The sequence below is a fragment of the Blennius ocellaris genome (genome assembly GCF_963422515.1).
Source record: "Blennius ocellaris genome assembly, chromosome: 16".
NCBI lineage: Eukaryota > Metazoa > Chordata > Actinopteri > Blenniiformes > Blenniidae > Blennius > Blennius ocellaris.
The window spans coordinates 16,201,678-16,226,770 of NC_137665.1; the positions used below are offsets into that span (position 1 = coordinate 16,201,678).

General features: G+C 41.7%; 1 protein-coding gene across 1 annotated transcript in view; it reads left to right on the top strand.

The window, feature by feature from the left end:
* The window catches only part of asic2 (acid-sensing (proton-gated) ion channel 2), a gene marked incomplete at both ends in the record, with an annotated part of 432,576 nt that extends 409,268 nt beyond the window's left edge, over window positions 1–23,308 (top strand). Inside the window, 7 exons of the mRNA XM_080510864.1 lie at window positions 8,658–8,808; window positions 9,140–9,196; window positions 17,239–17,392; window positions 18,846–18,937; window positions 20,175–20,254; window positions 20,885–20,953; window positions 23,207–23,308. Of these exons, the coding sequence (XP_080366990.1) occupies window positions 8,658–8,808; window positions 9,140–9,196; window positions 17,239–17,392; window positions 18,846–18,937; window positions 20,175–20,254; window positions 20,885–20,953; window positions 23,207–23,308 (705 nt within the window). The remainder of the gene's footprint in view (window positions 1–8,657; window positions 8,809–9,139; window positions 9,197–17,238; window positions 17,393–18,845; window positions 18,938–20,174; window positions 20,255–20,884; window positions 20,954–23,206) is intronic.
* Between the last annotated feature and the right edge of the window lie 1,785 nt (window positions 23,309–25,093).

Here is a 25,093-nt window from a genome sequence, read left to right on the forward strand (position 1 = left end):
ACCTTTCTCGTCGAGAGGTTTTACACTCGAGCTCCACTCCGTCACGCCGGAGCTTCAGTTCCATCTCACAAGGCCAGTATTAAAGACTATAGACTCACAGACACATGCAGCTGCTGGTATTTGACGGAGATAGCATTTTCTCTGCTGACATTCGTCATCTTATCAAGGTCGTTTTTCCAAATTTTTTAAAAACAAATACCGTATTTTCCACCCTATAAGGCGCACCTAAATACCTCAAATTTTCTCAAAAGCTGCCAGTGCGCCTTATAGCCCGGTGCGCCTTATATATGGACGATTGTTCTACTCAAGACTGCTATTTGACAGCTGAACAACCAGAAGCTTTTATTTTGATAACTCTAAATCTTCAGAGCGGACGACACTCCGCACAACACCTTAATCACTCATGGTTGCACACCAACATTCTAACAAACCAAAATAAACTAGATGAAATAATTACTCCCTAAACTGGGGAACAAAAACACAGCATAAACACAATCAACACAACACCAAGCCCAACAACGAGCCACAATAACCTCCAACAACACAAAACATGAATTTGTCGCTGCAAGGCATGATGGGACATCATGCCTTGCAGCGACAAATTCAACCTGAGCTCCTCAGTGCAGCCGATAGAAACTCCCATAATTCATTGCAGCTGTTTGTGGTGTTTTAAATGCAATTATTGGGGGTTATATTTGGTTTGTGGTGTCGGTAATAATTGTGTTGTGTTGTGTTTTTGTTGCTTAGTTCATGTAGTTTAGTTTATTATTATTATTATTATCACCGGTAGTTGTAAGTTGTCAACCAGTAGTGAAGAAGGTTTTGTGTGTAGTGTCCTCCTGGCATAGGCTGCAGGTAGACTATTAAAATAAAGCGTGTGCACCTCTCTGGGTGTTAAAATCAGTGGAAAATGTAACCTAATGGCTTTGAGCTATAAATGTTGCTGACCACTGGTCTATTCCATGCACCTTATAGGGCGGTGCGCCTTATATATGAATGAAGTTGTACATTATGTCAATCAATGTAGGTGCACCTTATAACCCGATGCGCCTTATAGGGCAGAAAATACGGTACTTGAGTAGCAGAAGCTCCCCTGAAAAGGTTTCTTTTACTATCCTACAATATTAAATCTGTTGTGACTTCGAGATGTCGTGTCAGTTGGCTGAGGCTATTCGTTCTGTCTTTCACTTTTAGCGTTTTAGCCTTTCTGTGTTTCTGTAGTTTTACTCATCTGTCTCATTCTACCCTTTCCAAGTCGAGCTGTTTGAGATGTATTGTCTGGCTCAGTAGCGGGAGTTGTCGGGATTGCTCTTCACTGAGCAGACAGATTCATGTCAAGAAGAGAATCACGGCCCTCTCACGTCTCAGACGGCCTCGTAGCCTGGTGTATCGATGATGTTTTGTTTTTGTTCGCCATTCGCTGTCAGTGCTCACAACACTTACAGCATGTCTACCAACGGATTTACTTTGGCAAGTAAAAATCAATCCCAGCTCTGACGATTAAAGCTTTTAAATCATTTGTCTCTTATCTCATCACGCTGCCAATTATCTCTATCTTTAGCTGCTAAAGGCTGAACAGTGTTCACCAGTTTGAGTTGAACTTTGCCTGTTTGGTGCAGAGGTGGTTCTCTACAGCCATTTGTGATGAAAAAAACTGCCTGCCAGCAAAAGAAACTACCATACACTACCAGTCCAGAGAGAGAGAGAAGAAAAACTGTATGTTTCAAGCCAAAAACCTAAACAATGACTGTGGCTGTAAAACCGCGGCAGCAAGCCCAGCTGTGATTTTGAAAATAAAGGCTGTTGTCACAACTAGAGCTGCTGTAAGTAATTGGCTTACAACTGACTTTTTATCTACAGACTAATTTCTTACACATAATTTAACTGGATGAGTCTTGGATTGGCATACGAGCAAAAATCCTTCTAAAGCCGTGTGTCCCATTAAGATGCTTAAAAGCCGCCTGAAATACTCCATGATTTGAATGAAAAAATATGTAGAAGATGATGAAATCAAATGGCATCTAGTTTTAAAAAGAGAAGCATCCACATTTTACAAATCATCCAAAATAATGTGATTTTTCCATTGAAAAAGCTAAACTACACATACGCCTCTAATCCTGCACCAAGTCTCATGAGAGAATCAAGAGAGAAGCTGTTCTGTGTGCTGGGCTGATGATCGGAATATTGGTAATTGAAGGGATGTACACGTTTCTTTCTGTTTCACTGGCGCATGACACAAGTGCACAGTTAACGCATAATTTACATCATGCATGATAACGCTGTATCATCTCGTGTTACGCACTCATTCAAGACAATGCCCACATTTCCAGCTGAGGCACTGTCCACTCAGGACGGAATAATGTGCAACAAGTCCAATTCACATCAATCTGTTCAGAGGAGAGTCAGCGAGCTCACCCCCTGCAGGCTTCCATCTGTTTGACCTGTTGCCCGACGGCAGATGCTACAGGTGCATCAAAACAAAAACAAACAGAAACAGTTTCTTTCCCAGAGCCAAAACCAAACTTAATTCACACTTTCACTGATGATGTATGTTACATTTCTTTGTTTATTGCATTGTGAAAGGAGCAACTACCGCATTTTGCAATACGTGTATGATGCCTATTCTATTCTATTCTATTCTATTCTATTCTATTCTATTCTATCCCATATGGACAGTGAATCCGGTCACTTTCAAAACTTTACCAAAAACAACTCAACATTTCTTATCATGTTGTTGTTGTAAGACTCTGCTGGTGAGACATGAAGTGAATGAGGCCTGATTTTACCTTAGTTTTAGCAGGTCCACAACATTCAGATAATGTGGTTAGAAGCACATATTATCTCAATAGATATGCATTAAATGTTTTGTTCATCTTCTGCATTGATCATGTGTGGAATTATATATCCAGGAAGCTTGTATGCACAGCAAATGGAGTAATATCACTGATGACCTTTCAGAGCAGTGTTGAACAGTATAGCTCATGTGCTGCCAGCAAAAGGAAAAAAAAGAAGACAATATAGCATAGAAGAGAGCATACAAAATGTGGGGAGACATGTAAGTCTACAATATTATCTCAACTCACCTGGGCATCATGACAAAGAAGTAATAAAAAGTCGTTGGGTGAACATTCATCTAATTGATCATTAGTATTAAACCACCCTAGGTTACACTGCCCACTGCTGAATGTATTACTGAACAAAGACACCCAGACACCCTTCAAAAGGATGTCTGGCTTTTATTGCCGAACATTGTCAACTCCACTGGCCATTCAAACAACTAGGATCAATCTGAGTGCACGAGTCACATGCTGTAATTCACATGTGTAAAGAAAATCCAGCCAAACCAATGAACAACCAACACAGACAGGATATAGACCAAGCAATATAATGGTTGAATTTGCTTTGTTAGTCCTAGAAATGACAGATCACTTCATATATATTAATATACTTCATAAAGCATGCTGTTTGTTTGCATTTTGCGGATGATCAACTAAGAAAAACACAACAAAAAAAAACATCTTGAGCAAAGAGGCTTTACCAAATGATGAAAACATATTGTTTCTGCATTTTGTTGTTTGAGTTCACCATGGAGTTATTGGTTTATTTTCAATTCAGTTTTATTTATAGAAAACTGAAAACAACAATACAGTCATCTCAGGGCAATTTTATAGGGAAAAAACCCCAACAAGCCCACTTGAGCAAACAGAAGAGACAGAACATAAGAAAGGAAAAACCTCTGTAAGTCTTTTTTTAGTCGGAGGAAAGAAAGAAAAATGTGGAACAAACACAGAGAGTAAAAAGCAAAAAATAGATTGTCACAAACAGAATATCCTAAATCCACAAACCTCAAACGATGACCTCACTAACTGAAACTGGAGCTGGATCCACACAAGAGAAGCCTGATGGCTCTGCCTCCCATTCGATTAATGAGCTACCACAAACACAAAATACAATGTTCAGCTATGGATTTGCACATAAAGATGAAGGAAGTTCATCAAAAATATAAGAGGCGATCAAAAGAACAGCAACAGAATTTATTGCAAAACCTAGGAAGAGGCATGTCTTTTAATGAAGTCCATCAATAAAAGCACACACGCACACACACAAACACACACGTTCTGCCATGTCGCTGTGTTTCTCGTGGTTAAACACAAATGTGAATCAAAGACAAATACTTAAAACTATTCTTTCAAAAAGTAAGATATCCCAGTGGCACCCAATGCAAAGTAGCTACTAAAAGTCCTAATTCAATTACTGTAGAATAGTACCAAAGACTTTAACTTTCCACGACATCCTAGATGATGTGATTTTCACAGTCATTGCAGATACGCTTAATAAGAATGGATGGGACTGCAGAGAAGTCAGCGAAGTATTTCAGTTTGAGTTTAAAAGACTTCTGCCCAACAAAAACCCAGCTCCGTGTGAATCAGAGACACAGAAAGGTACCTCAGCGACAGGCAGGAGAGAGTAGAAGAAGAAGGAGAGGAAGATCCATCCTGAGATGGTTAGGCCTCTTGGGTAATGAGCCTCCAGGGTTTCTGTCTCAGCTCATCTGTCAGCCTGGTTGTGTGACTGGCGGGGCGAGGACGGGCCCCCGGCTCTGCCTGCCCGCCGCCAAAACACTGCCCCGTCTCCACGAGCCCACACAGCAGGGGGGGGGGGGGGGGGGGGGGGGGAGCACAGAGGCAAATGAATGCAGGCATGCACTTTGCATCACAGCTGCCGGGAAGAAGCCTCCTACTGTGAGAAGTTCCCACCTGTCTCTTCAAGCTCCTTCTCCTCCCCTCCCACCTGGAGGGCACTTTCAAATCTGTCCAGAAACATTTGCTCTAATAATGATTGGAGAGGGTATCTGGGGAGAAGATATTAAAAAGGATAGAAATCAGTTGGGTTGTGACTTTGACAAAGTGCTAAATACACAGAATACAAAGCCTGGTGTTTGGAGGAAGGCTATTTAAGATTCCAGCTCTCCAGACACAGAAATTGCCCTTCGGGGGGCTTTTAAGTAAAGCTAAAAGGGCATGGTGTCCCCTTGGTTAAAAAAGTAATTCTTCTCGAGGACCCCCCCCCCAAAAAAAAAAAAAAGTATCCTTGCTGCCATTATTCATTCAATACCTTTTGAGTCCAGCTTGGGGCCTTTGTATTGTGCTTTACATCCTTGCTATCTTGAGGGATACAAAGTAGAAATGACAGCAATTTTCTTTGGGAGAGCTTGAGACTCCTTTTGTATACCGATTCCTTACTGAGACCGGCCTCAAAAAGATGACTCACGCAGCGCTGACGCCCTAACCTCATCGTAACCCAACTTTTGTTAACAACGCCCCTCATTTCTGTCCAGGTTGGAACGCCACATTAAAGCACTGCTCTGGTACATAAGGGGAACAGAGCATTGATTAATACCACACTGAGTAGGGCACAGGCCTCGGCTCTTATTAGATAGACTATAATCAGGTCAGCGCGTCTGAACACATTGAAAAGTGATATTGAGCACCCCGGATTATCTGATTACAGGGAAATAATCAGATCTGGCGTCAGCCGCAGTCGACTCCCATTAGGCCAGAAGTGAAGATTAGCTGAGGTGTGAAGGTGAATTTAAAGGTTAGGAATTGCCGAGGCGCACCCTTCTTAAGTCTCCCGGCAAAATTAATCGCACCTGGATGTTGGCGCTCATCACTCGCGCTGACGTGTTTGAGGGAATTATAATTATCGCAGGAGACATTATAGCCTGAGACGGCGAGAAGCGTCTGGACGCTAAACTGTTAAAAGCACTAAAGGCTACATTCCCACTTCAATAAAAAGTGGCTCCTATATGCTTTTTTTTTTTTTTTTGGCTCAGATATGACCCATATGACATTTTTTTATGACAAAATCCGACCCAGGCCACTTTCATATGTGGTCCTAAATCAGATAAATATCCCTGATCTGATAAATTGAAGTGAAGCGGCACCATTATAAGTAGCATTATAGACATACTGTATATGAGTAGACGTTTCATTAGCTGCCATGGTCTCTTGGAGCTGATACGAGCGTGACGGCCTCCTTGGACAAGGACCTAACTCTCCTCCAGTCAGTTCATTCATATTATGAGAAAAGCTTCACATAATTAAATACAATCCACTAAATCTTCAATCTATTTTCACCTGATTTACACCCTTCAGGGAGATAGTGACAACAATACTGGTTATATTGACTTTTCAGCAGGTTTTATGTCAGGACAGATGCAGTACGTCCATGACTACAGCGCACTAAGGCCTTACTCTCCACAGATGAGCATTTGGAGCGAGATTGTTCTCAGCGTTGGAGCGGTGAGAAGTAGAGCAACAATATGACCCCGACAGGGCGACGGGGTTTCAAATCCTATCACCGCTAAAAACAAGCCGATCGCAGCCAAGTTTCACCTGGCAGGATGTTATGATTTGCCTCATCCCCCCCACCCCCCCAAAAAAAAGCTCTTTGGCAGGAAGGCGGGAGCTGCCTTGCTCAGTAAGCACTGCGGCGGGGCGGCGGGTGATGGGTACGGCTCGCGGCTGGACCCCATCGCCTCGTGTTGCGGAGCAGATGGGCCTCCATGCTGCTCCGCCCGGTGTCCCTCATCCCTCGTCTGTTGTCCCAGCGCTCCGAGCCGCGGCAGCAGGAGGACAGCATTTGTGCACGTGTCACCGGGCGCTGTGGGATTTTTCTGACAGACTCTGGCTAGCTGTTGAATTGTTTCCCGCACCGCCCGCTTTTGTTGTGAGGCTCCTCTGCTCCTCGGTACTGGCTGAGTTTCAATAACCGGGGAATGCATTTTTCGGAGAGCTGCTGTCATTATCCCTCCACATTGTGGGCTCGGCGCTTGTGTGTGCGTTCCTCGAAGCCTCCATTTAAATAAATAAATCCTAAAATCCATCCACAAATGTGTTAAATATTTATTCCTGCTGGCTGAGAAACATTAGCACTCTGGCTTTTATGCAAGTAATTGGGTAAAGTCTAAATACTACGAGTCTGTGTGTGCTTTTGAAGTGAATCCTACCACATAAATCGGTCTCTCTTGAGGAATTTAAATCCACCAATATCAGACTACAAGCAACTTTCAGTGGTGACTATATGGAACAGATTTTTCTTTCCACTTGTTCACATTTAGACACTATTTATGCAACACAGCCGTTGGCTCCGCGACACTAAAAATGGCTCCCGAGGTGGAACTTTTCGAAAATGCGTCAACTGTTTCCACGGAAAAGAAAAGAATGACTGCCACTTATTGGAAATGCTGCTACTGCGCATTCACACAACAGCTGTTGTAAATAGTTCGCATGTTCGTAAATATGTCGCATAAACCGAGCCTGAGGCAACTTCCATCGTCTCTTAGGTTCCTGTTCCTGTTCATACACACTATAGCCACAAACCCCCCCGCTACCCACTGAAGTATCCCAATGTGACGCATCTCAATCAATGTGTGGAAAGATACAATAAATAGACAATAAATAAGATATCATGAAGCAATAAACAGGAGCAATTCAGTCGTGAATTTAAAATAGGTTTTGTTCTTGCGTTGCACGTGCACCACACCACAATTATTAAGGTCTGGTTCTCGATATTATCTGGTCAATAATGTAACAAAAGTGCTGAACCAGAAATGTAATTTAAAAGATTTAATAAAATCCATAATGTAATAACTGTCAATAATATAGAAATATTAAACAAAAATAGATAACAGATTATAGGGAACAGGAGACAATAAATGACTTGGGCAATGGAAATACGTGAATACCATAAACTGTTTATAGATATACATATAAACAAATAGTCCAAACTTTTACAAGTCATATTTTCAGTGTTATTTAAATTGAAGCAGTTCAAGTTCAAGTCCAAACCATAAATCAATGACTCACATTGTGATGTTATGCAATTATTATAGTGTTAGGGTTGCCTACCCGATAAATATTAAAACTTTCTTTTCTTTTTTTTAAGTTTTGAGGTTCTTCAATTATTGACCAGTTATTACATGTTGGGTTTTATTACATTATATTTTATAACAATTGGGGTCGTTGTTGCATATGGGGCCTCTTTCTGAAATCTATGCACATCTCAATTTTTTTTTTTTTTTTTGCCACATTCACACTGAGGAAGGAGTCAGTGCAGGAGACATGCAGAAGCGACACAATAACTGTTTCGCGCTTTGTGCATTCCAGACAGAGTGTGAATGACTTAGAAAAGATCATCCACACCTCTGCTACCTCTGGAGGCAAACTCAGAAGAAATCATATTTCTCCTGGACTCCCAGTACCTTCCTCATTACAGGCATGTTAGAAATACATCTGCACAACTGTTCAACACATACGATATTACTGTGAAAGATAGTTAACAGCTCATAGACAGATTGAAGCTGCTTTTATTAATGTCATAAGTCGGAAATTTGCATTTGCATTCAAGCAGATGTGGAGACAGTTTGTGTTACAGTTGGTTGAGCGAGTCCTGTATGAGACATAACGTCAACAAATCCTGCATACAGTCCTTATAGTCCATATATTTACAAAGAAGAAAAATGTGTCCAAAAAAAAAAAAAAAAACCACAAACAAATGATTGTACTGCTGGTTTTCTTGGAATTGTGCTTGCACTCCACTGTGATGTAAATGAGAGCAAATGATGACATCTCTTTCTTGTCTCTTTCCTGCAGCTGACCTACCTGCCACCGCCGTGGGGAGAGTGCGAATCCAAAGCTCTGGAGTCGGGCTTCTTCCAGGTTTACAGTGTGACGGCCTGCAGGATCGACTGCGAGACGCGCTACATCGTCGAGAACTGCAACTGCAGGATGGTGCACATGCCTGGTGAGTGAATATAGAGGCGACAGAGAGCAGCGGGGGATGATGTATTATTAGACACGCATTCATATCGAGAAGTTTTCAGCAAGGTTGCAGTATTTTGTCCGTTGGATTAAACGGCGCTGAGACGCCTCGTATTGATATGAACAGTCAATAGTGGGTTTGGATGTCGGCGTTTTTCCAAAAAGCTGCAGGATTAAACATCTGGAGAGGAGAAGGAGCCGCGCCCGGCAGATTGCTTCGCCCATCGACTTGTTTACACTCTGTTGACTTATCCAGAAGTTTGTGTCTAAACACTGTGATTGAGTGGAAAGTGCTCTGTTCTCACTCTTCCCAGGCGACGCCTCGTACTGCACACCTGAGCAGTACAAAGACTGCGCCGAGCCCGCCCTCGGTGAGTCTACACACACACACGCACACACACACCTCCTAAATGCGAGTTTACATACGATTATTGCCTCTGCGGAGGATTTGGATATCTGCTGCTGTTGACACACAGGTTTAAAGCTGAGCCAGCTTTACAGATGAGCAACACTTGAAAGAGTTTTAAGCGCCGCACGGCTCCAGTTAAAGCCATTTGAATGGTTAGAAAATGGAAAGTACATATTCCATGTACTTTATAGTTTTCCATGCTGCACTTGAATATTGAGTTTGTGGAAACTTTTCACTTGCATTTATTTTCCTGCTGCAAAGGGGATTCGAACCGTGTTTCCACACACGAGTAGTTAACATCATCCCATCCCTTCAAGAAAAACCTATTCTTCCTGTGTACAAACATTTATTGCTATACATTTTTGCATTAAACAAGCTAATTACTCAAAGTTTCAAATGTTTTTCAGTTTACATGTATATTAAAATTATATGTGACATGAATTAATCCTATTCAGTTTTATTTAACATGATTACATAAGTAAATTTTTTTCTTTTTGAAGATACCTAAATGAGAATTTTAGCTTATTTAGAGGTTTGGGTAAATGCCGGTCAATAAAGGATTAACGACCAATTTTATGTTGTTTTTACTTATTTAAAGTTCCAAGACAAACTGAATCAACACTTCTTTTCTTCTAATAAAACATCTTTCACTAGATACAAGATATTTGTGATTTATGTAGCTGATAAACGTCTGAAACTTCTTCAATCAATCTGCAGAACAAATCGAAAGAAAGCAAGTAAACACAATACAATGACTAACCTTCATGAAAGCAAAGCCGCTTATCGATCTGCCACTGTTCTCTAACTTCACGACGCTGGTTGAATATTGTTTGGAATTATTTTGGCATTTTTGCACTTTGGGCTTCATGCTGGCTTGACATGTGCTTCATGAGTAGAGTTAGGCCCTTTGCATGACAACATTTCAAGTGTAGACACTCTTTATTTGCATTTTTTGTTGCAAAACAAGAAAAAAAACCCAATGGCAAATACACAAACATTTGTCTGAACAGATGGTAAAATTGGATTGCTATTACTTTATAACTATTTACTACATCCGTGGTGCGCATGAATAGTAGCAGCATTTCAGAAAAGTTGCATTTTCTTCTCTTTACATGGAGAGTGTTTTTGAAAAGTTCCACCTTGGGAACCTTTTTCCATCAGTTGACTTGTTTGTTTAGATGGGCTGGATCATTTTCAGAAAGTTGCGTTTACCCTTTTTCACAAAGAGGCAGAGTGTTTTCGAAAAGTTGTGTTTTCCCTTGTTTACACAGAGACAGAGGCAGAGCATTTTGAAAAAAGTTGGGTTTTCCACCATTTATATGGTGGCAGAGCATTTTTGTTGGTCCATTTGTTGCGTTTTTTTAAAAAGTTGCAGTTTCACCAGGCTCATGGAGCCAGACCATTTTAGAAAAGTTGCATTTTCCCTGCTCGCACAGAGGTGGAGTAGCATTTTCAGTGGCTCTGAGCGCCGCTGTCACGTAAACAGAACCACAAGTTGAATAATATGTGCTGCCATCTGCAGGTGAGTCCCGGAGGTTTGAGTTGAGTTCCGCTGGAAAGTTCCCTCGTACCGCCGAACTCTCCTCTGATTAATCAAGATGAGTGATCTGAATATTTCGCAGTGTGTGAAGGGCTCATCAAGTCTGCCACCGTCATCAGGCCAGACAGTGTTAGAGTTCAATTTAATGCATGGATAGTCGCAAAGATAATGCCTCATATTTTCTGCATTGAAGCAAATTATACAACCATGTAATAAAAGATTTCACCAGCCTGGTCCGCCCCTCCCGACAGTGTCACCATTTGATATCAACCCTTCCTGTTTGATTAAATACAGACACATTCTGCTGATGAAGATATCGATCTGACTCTTTTTTTTCCCCAAAAAAACATTTTGTTCAGACTTTTTATGAAGCTGCCCCCAAACACCTCTGACTAATATATCATAGTATTCTCACAAGGGACTTATGAAAGTCAGATAACGCTGAAACTTGGTATTTTATCTAAATTAAATTCCCCAGATAGCGCTTAAAAGTGCAGTTTTTACCTTTTTGAAGTCAGCAGGATGGTGAAGAGGTGTTTCTTTCCATTCTTTGCCAGTGCGTGATTATAATGTTGAGAAAGGCCAACGCATCGAACAGCAGGCAGGTTCGGCACTCGCAGTGTCATAAAAGGTGAAGACACAAAGGCGCCAAGCGTGACTCACCCAAATTACAAAGTGTAGGTGGTTTCTCATGTAAAGTCAGCTGAGGAAGAACGCCGTGATATAAGACTTTAAAATGTAGCTGCATGTCCAGACTGTGTAAATCCAGCAACACGGCTATAGTTGTGCATGGCTATACTGTGCTAAATTATTAGATATGAGTAGCTTGTTTTGGGCACATTTCTCTGGCGAAGCACCATTTCCTTCCTCAGTTCATCTAATAGAAAATTGATCTAAATCAGTGCAAGTTATCAAATATATGTAATTTTGTGCAAATATAAGAAAATAGGACTGTAGTAAGCGAGATTTCAGGAACCCAGTGGATTTATATATATATGTATATGCATATATACAGAGAGAGAGAGAGAGAGAGAGAGAGAGAGAGAGAGAGAGAGAGACTTTAGAAGCTTGAAATGGTGAATTATGTGTAAAGTTATGAAGATTTTTTCATGGCACAGTGGATACACTCACCTCACATTAGCAATCTACTGACTTGTAAATACCACTCTGCACCACAAAGTGAAGTCATTGTAGTTTGGGATCTGCCCTCGGAACTGTTAAAGAATCAGCAGCTGGCCAGTAGATTGAACGGTCAAGATCAATAACAGACCGAATGCTAAAGCAGCTCACTACTACCACCCACAGCACATAAGTGGTACTGCTGAAATCTTACATGTTGCACCTTTAATGGCCGTTTCCGATCCATGGAGCTATCTCTTGTTTCTATTTTGTCGAAGTTTGGGTCGTAGGAAACTAATAAATATGCGAGCTGTCATTGTTCACGCTATTTACACCTTCTTGATTTTAATAGACTGCCTCACCTCCAAAAATGTTGGGACAATATGATTCATGAACAGGAAATGACACACACTCACGACGTAAGTCATCAACTCACCTGCTGAACATGGGGAATCTGTAGAACTTGTCTAAAACCCACACGTGATCACAATTTACAGAGGTTTAGAAGTCAAACTTTTATTTTCAAAGGGATGAAACCTTTATTCATACATTGATGGGTTGGTTTTTTTTTCATTAGAGCTTATCTAATCTTTTAAATATAACATCATGATACAGTATTTATGTAGTTTGAAAAGTGTTATAATGAAAGTTGTATTTCTATCCTTGAGTGACTATTTCATTATGACTATTCTTCACAAGTCACATCCTGCACGAAGGTGATATTATAAAAGCTCCAACATCATGTTCCAGGGGGGAAATCAACAAGATGAAATGTGACTCAAGGCTGCTCGCCCTTCATACAAACTCTACATATATTGGCTCTTTTCACAAATGAGTCCAAATGGTCCACACTCCCTTTGTCCCCTTTGGCAGAGACCTTTTTTTTTTTTCTTTCATTTTGTAATTCATGGTTCCCAATTGGTGCACGGTAGCCTGCGGTATTATTAACATCAAGGACAGCTACAGTCTGGCTAATGGGCTTCAATAAATCCTGTGATGAGGAAGTGAGGAAGAGCTGGGTGGGGGGGGGGGGGGGGGGGTAGTGGCTCATGGGATGGAGGATGGGTGGGGGAATGCATGCTTCTTAAATGCAGCCATGAGTGGGAAGAAACATAGTGAGAGTGAGAAGTGGGACACTTCTGACTGGATCCGGCTCTCAAAGGACCCTTTCAGTGAAGTCTCAAGATTTAGTGCATCATTACGACGTGAATTTCATTCACAGTCAGTGAACCGTGGCAGAGGCAGAAACATTGAAAGCAGAACATCTTTAAACAAAATATCCTCAATAGGAATTTTTTTTTAATGTTGGTTATTTGGCCACATTTCAAGATCATTCCCATTCAGGTGGCAGCAGTGATTGTACTATACAATTAGCAGTGTACAAGGTTGATTAATTTTGCATATTCAACTAAAATGTTTTTTTTTTTTTTTAAATGAATAGAAGCCCGTAGTGAGAGCAAACACAGACAACACATTCATTATAACTTCTTTTATAAGCATTCCAGTAGAATAGAGTAGTGTAACGACCTTTATCCATGTCGGGATCTTACCCAGTCCCCATGTTCTGCCACCAACAATGTAAGTTATTAAAATAAAACTCTAAAAAAAGGTGAGAAAAATGGCACTGAGAGCATCGCAACTTTCCGGCAATTTGCATCAAGGCTGCAGAAAATCATCAGTGTTATTCTACGGTGGAGCATTAACATGCATTCCACTGCACAAGTTCCTCCAGTAATTTGGAATCCAACCACATCCACACACGCACGCACGCACGCACACACACACACACACACACACACATACACACACACACACACACACACACACACACACACACACACACACACAGAAATCAGATCTTTTAATATTCAGAGTGCAAATTTGATATTTACACTCCAGTTCTGGAACCAAACTCCAGAGATGGCTGCCGTGCAAGGCCATCAATCCATCCAGCCATTCCTCCAATTTAGGATTCAGTGTCTTGCTCAAGGACACTTTGGCAAGTGGATAGGGGGAGATGACGAATCAAACCAGTCTACCAACCGAGCCACAGTATTCTAACGCCAGGTCCCCACATGTTGTTTGCTGTCGGCTGAGCGATCCGTCTCAATTTAAAAGATCAATTTTACCAAAGTAATGGTAGAGATTTTGTCTCGTTTCATTGAAAAGATCAGTAATAAAGATGTTATGCTCTTTTGGGGGACTTTTAATGTCTGCGAAAGGGAAAAAAAAAGGAATGAGAATGGTGGACAAAGGCGTCTTAGAAAGAGAAATCAGCCATTTGAATGTGCGAGGCCTTGCTCCCACGTTTCCAATTACGTCTCATTTAGCTCTCATTGAGTTTAATTCTCATTTCAATTCTTCTGCCGGGTTCAATAAAGTTTTTTGGGCATCAGATTCTGATTTAAATAGAAATAAGAGACCACTGGAGAAAGCACGTTGAATTCCCTGCTGCGGCTGCGTGACCGCGCGGACCTGACGAGTATTAGCGCACCGCGAGGGATTAACGGAGGTGTGTGTGTGTGTGTGTGTGTGCGTGTGTGCGTGCGTGTGTGTGTGTGTGTGTGTGTGTGTGTGTGTGTGTGTGTGTGTGTGTGTGTGTGTGTGTGTGTGTGTGTGTGTGTGGTGTTCATCCAGTCTAACTTTATTTTCTGACTCGTTCAGCGAAAAATGAATCAGAATGTGGGGATGTTTAAAATGTAGGAATTTTCACGGAACAAGAAAACCAACATTTTAAAAAGAGCGAATGAGTTCTGGTGGATTTAAATGATGTCTATTCAAACAAGTTTAGAGATTGTGGCTTGAGGAAAAGTGTTTCGAGAGTCGCCCCGGCACTGACAAAGTTTTCCACCAAGCTTCAAAAGCCGGTGTCGCTCAGCATTAGCGTCGGCGCGGCGGAGGAGTTGGTGTTATGTCGAACCCTGTGGGCTTCACACCGAATCGCCCCGGCGCAGTCGTGTCTCCGAGTCAAACCGCCACCGCAGAGCCTCGGCCTCGCTGCAGCAGGACTTTGTCTCTGTCAGTGTGAAGGCTATTTCACAGATGCCGCCTCGGGGCGTGTTTGTGTTCGGTGCATTACGTCCTCTCCTCTGTGACATTGACAGTGACATTGACTCACGCTGTCACTGCGACTTCCAGCCGAGGGAGCAGCAACGCCACACACAGCGCGATGTAAACACTTTTAATAAGCAGATGTGTCAGACGCAGAGTGCCGCGGCTGCCGGCGACTCCAACATATGCGAGTCGCAAGTTTTAATTTAAACATAATTGGCACTCACTCATTGAAAGGTGAACAAGACGAGTCAATACATCTACTTAGGGAAGGCACGTTTATTTGTATGGCGCCACTCATACAGGAGGCAATTCAATGTGCTTCACAAAGACAAAGAAACACATGAATTTTAATTAAAACCATAGAACTAAAACAAGATATTAAGAAAATAAAAGCGCACTTAAAGACAAAGGGCAATTAAAACAGTAGAACAAATAGTCAATAATTAAAATGAAGCTAATAAATGTGCATTTAAACGAGGGTGAAATTAGAATGATTACAAGATAATGCTAATGCAATGATTTATTTAGATATATATTTATATATTTGTTTGTTTGTTTTTAATCTGTTTTTCTATTAGTTTTCTCTGCAAATTGTCTATGTCGGAAAGATCACACCAAATCATTCTGTTGTTCTGAATGAACAAAAAGGAATTGTTAGGATTGAAACTTCATTTTCTGCATTTTCATGCTTTTTGTCACATAGATATCAGTAAATGAAAAGTACTTTTCATCAACACGGTGTTGCCTCCGGGCAACAAACACCAAAGTCGTGCAACATTATGAAAATGTTGTTTGAATAGTGAGTGTGTGTCGGACATTGCTAATCACTGCTTAGCAACATTGGAGAACATGTTGCGTGTTGCTTAGAGATGCCTTTAGTATCTGTTTTACTAATGAGCACTTTAGAGATTGATTTATGAAAAGAAGCAACAATAGTGCAGTAAGTAGAAGCTTGTGTTTATGCAAATCAAGGCCAAACAAAACATGTTTTAAGCCTATTTTTTTTTTAATTTTAATTAAGGTGCATTGGTACAATACGTGAATAACAGGCGGTTACTAAAGTTGTCTCTTTCTCGACTCAGTCTGAGTTTAAACGTGCAGTAGCATGAGAGGTCCCCTTATACATGTGGAAACTTGCTGAAGAGACAACAAGAATAGAACGAGCCAAACAGAAAAACAATCAAATGAAACACTGACACAGATTTAACTGGAAAAACAAAGCAAAACAACCAAATCTGTCATAAAGACAAAAAGATGAGAAAGGAAATGCAATAAGACCTGCAGTACCACATGGGGGGGGGGGGGGAAGAAAGAAAGAAAGAAAGAAAGAAAGAAAGAAAGAGCCGTCTCACCAAACGAGACATGATGGAATGTTGGTAATTTTTTTTTTTTTATTATTATTAATTAAAAAGAGCAGTGGTGGCTTAGTGCCTTGAGAGACTGGCTTAGGATTGAGTGGTTGAGGGTTCAACCCCCACAGTGATGGAGCAAAATATGAGTAAATATGACCAAGCAGAGGGTATATGAGAAAGTATGTAATTACTCTGAATGTAATGGGAAAAAAAACAGTGTGATGTTAAATTAGATTTTCCCTAATCAGCAAGCATGTTGAAATGAAGTCAGCAATATGGTTAATATCGTGTAATTAGAGAAAATATGAGGTTACAACATGGTGAAAATGGCCTCTTCCCTCCCATTAACCGTGAAACTAATCATGATGTGATTTTTAATTTTATTATTTATATTTTTCTTGGCCTTTAGCTCTCAAGGAGCAATGTTTACAAAGCGGCAAGCAGTGAACTTGGACTAATTGTGTTGAATTTACAAAGGTTAATTATTCATGTCACACAAACAAACACACACACACTTGTAACATCAAACCTGTGTTGTGGTTTTAACCGAATACCATTTTTCTCATCCGGTATGGGCAGCATACTGTGACTTGACTCGCTTGTTTCTTCTCCAACCTTGTTTTATTGCTTTAAAAAAAAAAAAAAAGTTGTTGTTGTTGTTGTTGTTAAAGCTGCTCAGTCTGAGTGGAGGTTCTTTAAAAGGATGAGCTGTTTCCGTGAGGCGGGTATGAATTGTTACGGAGATGAAGGCCTTAGTCAGACGCACACGCTGTCAGCAGAATATTCCAAACCGCTTCAGGAGCTTCACACACAAATCAATAATGTAACACTTTGTGGAAACTCAGAGAAAAGTCTGCTCAGGTGGACTGTGAGCCTCACCATCACGTGTACCCCCCCCCCCCCCCCCCCCCCCCCACCCCTCCTCTTCGCCATCACCAGCCAAGCTGTCTGCTGTGGAGAGCAGCAACTGCATGTGCAGGACGCCATGCAACATGACCCGCTACAACAAAGAGCTGTCCATGGTCAAAATCCCCAGCAAGACGTCGGCGCGCTACCTGCAGAAGAAGTTCAACAAGTCGGAGAAGTACATCACGTGAGTGCAGTTTCAGTAATTATCCGACTTCACCCTGTCATTAAAAAACATTACAGCAATTAAATAGGCTTTGTTCATAGGCACATAATTACATTTTTATTAAAGCGTTTATGTTTTATTAAAGGTTCTGACAAAAAAAAAAATGGGCATAACTAAGTTTGTTGAGTAACAGAAAAAATCCTCATGAAATCTTTTTTTTGTTCTTTTTTTTGTGGTAAAATAAGTTATTTGATGAGGACTTCCACACATCAAAAATGTCTTATAACTGTTGTTTGAGTCAAATAGATGATGGCAAAAGCAGAGTTTTACAAATGACATTTCAAGAGCCCAATACTTGGGCTCCCCTTTTTTTGCAGTGTATGATGGAAAAATAAATCATTTTTAACCACAGCGAAGTGTAAAAAATGAGCAACAGACGAAAACACCCAAGTCCTTCAGAAGTTGAACAACACAGAAAATATCACATGAATAATAAAGTCTGTAAATAAAAGTCATGGGGATCCAGCTGAGGAAATATCTGCAAATGATAAAAACTGCATAATATCTGCTAAAGGCTGAACTGATTCACATCTTCCTTCAAAACACATTAAAAATTGTTTCAATATTTAACAATTTGTATGATTGTAGACACTGTAAGAAGCATAAATTGCTCCTGTAGTTTGCTTGATCTCGTAGGTACGCTGAATTTTCCACTTTCATGAACACAATCAGATTAAATCCAATGTGTCTCAGATATGATCCTCAGTGCGTCTCATTGCCCGATCCGCTCCAATGTGTCCGTGCATTAAATATCAATTTGTTGTTATTTTTATACACACAAACCGTCGGTACATCATTCATGCATTGATGATACATTATGTATTAATACATCAAGTTGAGAGACACCCGCAATCTCATGATCAGTCAAGGAAACAAAGATAATTCCTTCTTATGCGGCTCTAACAATGAGATATGAATGAAAACACACAACTGATAGTAAACACAGACTGGAAAAACACTTTGCAGTACGATGTGAGGATCACAGACCAAATCAAAGCCTTTTTCACTCCAACGATCTTGACTGACGTATATTAGACATAACGCATCATATAAACATAACAGAACAATGATAAAATAAGCACCAACCTAGAATTATAAAAACCTGCAATTAAGCTGACAAGCAGAGCGTGTGAGGAAGTTAATGTGAAAACGTGACGATTTCCCTCCTCCGGGAATAGTACAGACGGGAGCCGAGAGGCCTCTGTCGCTGCCAGACACCTGCACAAACCACCCAGCCTCTTTGCTGCCTACATTGTCTCCTTCTAATAAATCAATGAAAGCTTTTGAACTGGCTGCGAGAAGCTGAGCGCGTCGTCCTCCCACACGGCGGAGGCGACGGTCGCCGCGTAGAGAAGCAGAAAGACTGCAACTTGCTCTGCTTAACACGTGAAAATCTTGCCTTTATGTTTTGCAGGGACAACATCTTGGTGCTGGACGTGTTCTTCGAAGCCTTGAACTACGAGACCATTGAGCAGAAGAAAGCCTACGAGGTGGCGGGTTTGCTGGGTGGGTGATATATGGAGACGTGGTGACGGGGATGACTGATTAGAAACGTGATTGTCTCATAAGAAGGTCAAGAAACGTTGACAATCAATAGAAAGTCATCAAGTCATTATTGAACCATGAGTGGAGACAAACAATGATAGTGATTAATGAACACGGGTTATTTAGATTAAGTTGAATGAATAATAACCTCAGTCTGGACTTAAAATATAGTCAACCCCAGAAAGTATTCAGCCAAACATCAGCTTGGAGTTTCTGTGGTTCATTGGTACGCCGGTTCGATTCCCTCAACGTGTCAATGTGGCCTTGAGCAAAACATGGAACCTGAGGTTCCTCGCAGTGGATATACATTTTTCATCAGAGTCAAGCAAACTGCTGGGATTTTTAGTTTTGTCAACCCTGCATCCCGATGCCTTCAAGGCAAATCTGTACCGGAGCGGCTTTCCTTTCCAGCATCAGTCTCCCCGACTTAATGTACCAAGGACAGGTCTCTTCATGCAGCATGAGGATGTACGCTGTGCTCAGGTTCAGTCTAATTTACTGGTAAACTTAAGAGTTCATTAATGGTGATTCTGACTGGGAGGCTCAGTGACGCTATGAATTTATTGCATGCTGCACACGTGTGAGTGAATCAGTGAATGATCATGTGAAAACCGTATATGGTAAGATACTCTACTACATACTCCTGAATGAAAGGCAGCAGAAAAACAATTAAATGTATATACCCTTACCCTTCATCTATAATAATAATTTTCCTTTGAACATTAAAAGCAAAGAGCAAATAACAATTTATATATTTTATGTCATTAAAGAAAGCACTGTGATTCTTTGTATTTCAATGATAACCTGCTCTTAATCATGTAACAACAAATCTTTCTATATTTACAGTGTGCAGCATAGCAATGAATGCTTTTCTATGTTCAACAAAGTCGTTGCTGCATCCAAAAAAAAGTGTGATTATTTTAATGAGACGACTTTACAAAGTCTCTGCAGTGCAGATTTTTGTCATCCAAATTTCAAATTCACGGCTCAGTCACTGCGGTCGGACCTCCTGGGTCACATTTTCTCATTCGAGCAGGACCGGGAGTAATTTCTCATTCCAGACTGCTTTCAACCCTCCAAAATAAATGTCTCTCTTCCCTCACTTTGATCTGAAACAAGTCTTTCTCCTGACTCCGCCATGAGAGAAAAAAAATCTCTCTGCTTCACATTGCGTGACTGTACCCGTGTCCTTGTGCAGGTGACATCGGCGGCCAGATGGGTTTGTTTATCGGAGCAAGCATCCTCACCATCTTAGAGCTCTTCGACTACGCATACGAGGTCAGTCCCACATGGCAGATTTAATGCTTTTTGTTTTGTTTTGGGTTTTTTTTTACTTGCACAGCCTTATACACCCACACACAACACTTCTCTTCAGAGCCTCGCTGTTTTTTAACAGACTTTTAGTAGGTTTTTTTCCCCGTGACAAGCTGCATCGTGAATGCTGACAAGACAATGTTACTGCTGTAAAACGCAGATAGAAACCCAGATTTACCTGAGCTGAAGGGCTTTATCTCCCTTCTTCATTACTTTTGCTCCATTCGATGCCCCTTTTTAGAGCTTCCACCATCGCCGTCTGCTGCACAAAGTTTTGATAAGCTCATAATAGTCTTTGCCTCCCTCTGGGGTTTTCAAACGTAAAGAAAAAGTTTGGGGTTTTTGTCGATTTTAATGACCAGAATGGAGTAATTGGGATAAGAAATCCTCTTGTCGCTGACTCAAGCATTCCCGAAGCAACGCGTTATGGCTTTCATGCTCAAACGATTGTGGCAGTGTACTCCGTTGGCACGTTGGCCACCTAATTACATTTTCACTTTGAAGTCAAATGTTTCTTTTCAGTCAGTAATTAAAAGATGAATTTTCATAACAAACTGAGCGAATTGGTCTTGACTCTCATTTTCTGATCTGCAGGTGGTCAAAGACAGACTAATGGACTTGCTGAGCAGAGAGGAGGAGGAGGAGAGTCACGCAGAGGATGTGGTGAGGGCGGCTTTTGACCTTCGTCTTGTCAATCTCCTTGTTGAAAGAAGGAGTCTGCTCTATACTTTCCTCTATCTCTCCGGAAAGCATGGACAAAACGAGCGCCCGGGTCACCGCCGATCTTAGCAGGAGCAGCTCTCGTTGCTTGAGCAAACTCTCCATGAATCCAGGCAGCGACGGGGAGTCCGCCAGGCGGGCTAATGCCCCTTTAATGAACACACACACACACACACACACACACACACACACACACACACACACACACACACACACACACACACACACACACACACACACACACACACACACACACACACACACACACACACACACACACACACACAACAGCATCAGATAGCTTAATCAAGGAAACCGAAAGCGACAGTGTCGAGGAGGAAGCAGGGCCTGTGGAGGGACTGCAGCGGCAAATTTTTAACAGGGTCAGTAATATGCTGCTGGAACACTACAGACGCTGCACCTTTACATTACTGAAATGATTACACTATCCTAATAGTCTGAAATCAATCCAAATGTTTGGAGTACTTCCCCAAATGGAGTCTTAATTTTCATAAAAACATTAGTTCTTGTAGTCACAGAGCACACTACGGCTGTTTTTCAGCTGTATTTCAAAGACCCTGATTGTGAATATCTTGGCAGAGGTTTACAACCTTTGTTCTCGTTGCCAAGTTATCCTATGACGACTCTGTATCATTGCAGACTATCACTCCAATAGTTCTGCAGACGCCTTGAAGTAAGTTCACTTTTTTTTGCACTTCCTGTTCCTTCATCCTGGAAGCTTTTTTTTGGGGGGGGGGGACAATTTTTGCAGTCGGATGCCTGAAAAGGAATCTGTGGTTAACGCATGCCGGATACTTTTTCACACTTCTTGCAGTTTTACACCCCGCTCTGGATTTTTTTTTTAAGCTTTCAGGTGTCATAAAAAGGCTACAGGGGCTCTGGGGGACACTATCACGCCACACACTGGTTGTGAAGGGATGTGAGGAAAGGCTATGATGAGCGCTCCCAAAGCTTTGCATAAGCAGTTATACATAGTAGTTGTGTTCGGCTCGAGGAATCCCAGAAATTGGGTTTTGAAGAGTCGTTGAAAGGGCGTCGTCCTTGCTCAGTGAAATTTGGAAGTGTCGTGAAATTTCCAAATATTTTTCTGGTGATTAAGACTTCTAGGTTCCCTGCAACCTTCTTGATCAAAAGGCCTGTTTTTGCTCATTGTGTTGTGTCATTCATTGCTTTAGATTATGTATTGAAAAAGCAGACGTTAATTCCGTGGGAAATTACTTTTTTACATTTTATCAATGAGTTGCTGGTTGGGGGTCAGTGGTAACCTGTCAGTGGGATTTGAACCTTCCACTTGTTTTGGTTGTAAAGTTTTATAACTGCAATTCAGAATGGTCAACATTTTATGATATCTCCAGCTGTTTTAGATTTGTAGCTGTTTTTACAATTAATATTATATATTATTATATCATATCATATCACATTATATTATAATCTTGTGGATGCAGCTTTTTTAGTTGTTTAAGCAGTTTTAGCCAGAGACCAGTGTCGTAGTCCAGGGTATAAGCAGGTATATGGCATATGCCCACACACATTTTTCAGTCAGAATTGTGCACATCCACTGTAAAATGCACCACTCAGCAGTATCAACCAACCTTAGGCTACTGCCTGTTTTTCGTCATAGGATGATGAAGCAATGTCTATTTGTACGATGAAACTCGAGGCCTGTCGAGCCAATGAAAGACAGAGTAGGGTTTTTTTTCATGACGAGGCAAATTTTGCTAACTGAAAAATCACACTGAAATCATGTGACAATCAACAAATACTACAGCGAGATACTAAACATGCCACTATTTCAAAAAAAAAAAAAATTGTTTCTGGACTGCTTTAAAAGAAGGCAAGAATCGGAAGTATACCCATTTCTCTATTGTAGTCCCAATTCTATCTATCCATCTTCATTTCCAATTTCATACCGTATCAGAGTAGGGTACATCTTGTATACATCACCATTATGGAGCTAAAACTCAATACACTGAAACCTACAGGAAGTTTAAATTTACCAATTCACGTGAACCTGTCATCGAGGTAGAAACCCTCAGAAGAACATGCAAACTCTCAACAGAATGTGTCTGATGGTCATAGTGCCGACTGCTACATCTGCAAGCCCGCTTTTGAATCAGCTTAGAGTTCATCGTGCGCTATGGTACACTGTATTTATTGTCCGATTGTTCCTCCCAGAGTTCCTGCGACCCGGTGGCCAACCACTCCGAGTCCATCAGCCACACCGTGACGGTCCCGCTGCAGACGACGCTGGGCACCCTGGAGGAGATCGCCTGCTGAAGCCCTCCCCCCTCCCCCTTCAGAGCCACACTTGGCGGCGCTCTGCCCTTCGCATCCCGGGCGACCTCGCCGGGGGAGGGGAGGAGACGGGGACAGGGACAGGGGTGTTGGACTGAGGACGGCGGCACAGCGCCCCCTCCCGTCTGGAGCACTAATGGGGGATTAAGGAGCTGTCGGCTGGACTTCTGAGCACGACGCTCTGTCACCCTGCACTGTACTGCTGGAGGAAGGTGGCCTTCCTACATACATGCACACAGACAACGTAGAGACTGTGTAGGGCAAACCACCTGCAATGGGGACTCTTCCCTGCGCAGCGTGTCCATGTAACAAACACCTTCATATGTCGCTCACTGCCAAACGAACTGTACAAACTGCATGCGTCGATCTCTCTTGCTCTCTTTGCTGATGCGTACGCTGGACTGCAGTGTTGCTTTACTGTACATGTGTGCCATTTGTCTCTCTCGCTCGCTCTCTCTCTCTCTTTCTCTCTCTCTCTCTCTCTTTCTCTCTCTCGCTCCCTCTCTCTCTCTCTCGCTCTCTCTCTCTCATTGGCAGGACGGGCCTGTAACAGGATAATGAACTTTCGAATGTACAGATTGAACATATGGTTGTTTAAAATCATAGTTCAGGTGTGACCAACCCATCTCCAAAAAACAGAAACCTGTTCCAACAAGCAATTGATCATTTCTTAGTTAATTATGGCGGGTGATGTGAGTGTCACCACGGAGGGAAGAGAAGCAACCACCTGAGCATTTTTGCAGAGCTCACTCACGGGAACGCCTTGGATTATTATGTTTTATATATTGTCAGAATTTTTCTCTCATCAGTTTGCGGATTTACTGTGTGACTACTGCGGCGCAAACGTCCTCGTTTTGAGCACCTCTAAAGAGATGGAGTACCGCTAATTTATGTGAAGAGAGGACCGGCTTCTGGCTGATGCACCTCACCGACAGCGCCTGGCTAAGTGAGGCTGAGTCAGAATTTATTTGCCTGTCAGGTGGTGAGTGGGGCAGAAACCACTGCACTGTATGAATAAGAGCCCAGTCTGGCCATTTTTTCATTAAGGAAATACCGGAGTGATGTTTTGGACAGCTATTAACATTTCATCTCGGAGGGCATCATTTTGTCCTCTGCTGATATAAATAGATATTAAAAAAAGATAAGCCCCAGGTTTGACAAATTAAGAAATTATTAGTAATACACCAAGAGGAGAATCAAACTGTTATGCTGTAAATACGTTTTTGCCTTTTCTTTCTTTCTTTCTTTTTATCATGAAACGGGTACCACAGAGACATGCCTGAACATTTTTGTTTAAAAAATTCTTTATGCCGCTCAATCTGCATTCACAAGGCGAGTGTATTACATAACAGACAGTAGCATCACGGTGTAGTTGAATGTCAGAGGAAAAACAGTTTTCCGTGAGGTCCGGAAATACCTTTCCAGGTTCAGGCCGAACCTCCAGTGTTCTAGGAATCGACGGTTCCATATATGTGGCTTCACACCAAAAGCTTTTGTGAGACTGTTTGGAAGAGTTACTGCATCTGATCACTAGTCCATGATCATCCAAGCATGGTCTCTGTCATTATTGTAATGTACATTACAGGTAGGAATGAATTCAAGTGCTTTGTGAGACGGTTTGAATCATGATTTCCCATCTGTGGCTCAACCTGCTGTCTCTGTGTACTATCTCATGTCGTGGCTTCAGACAAACACAGTCCTCGGGCCGACGCTCCCGGCAACACTGGCTGTTTCTTCTTCTCTTCCAGCTTCAAATTGTTATATCGC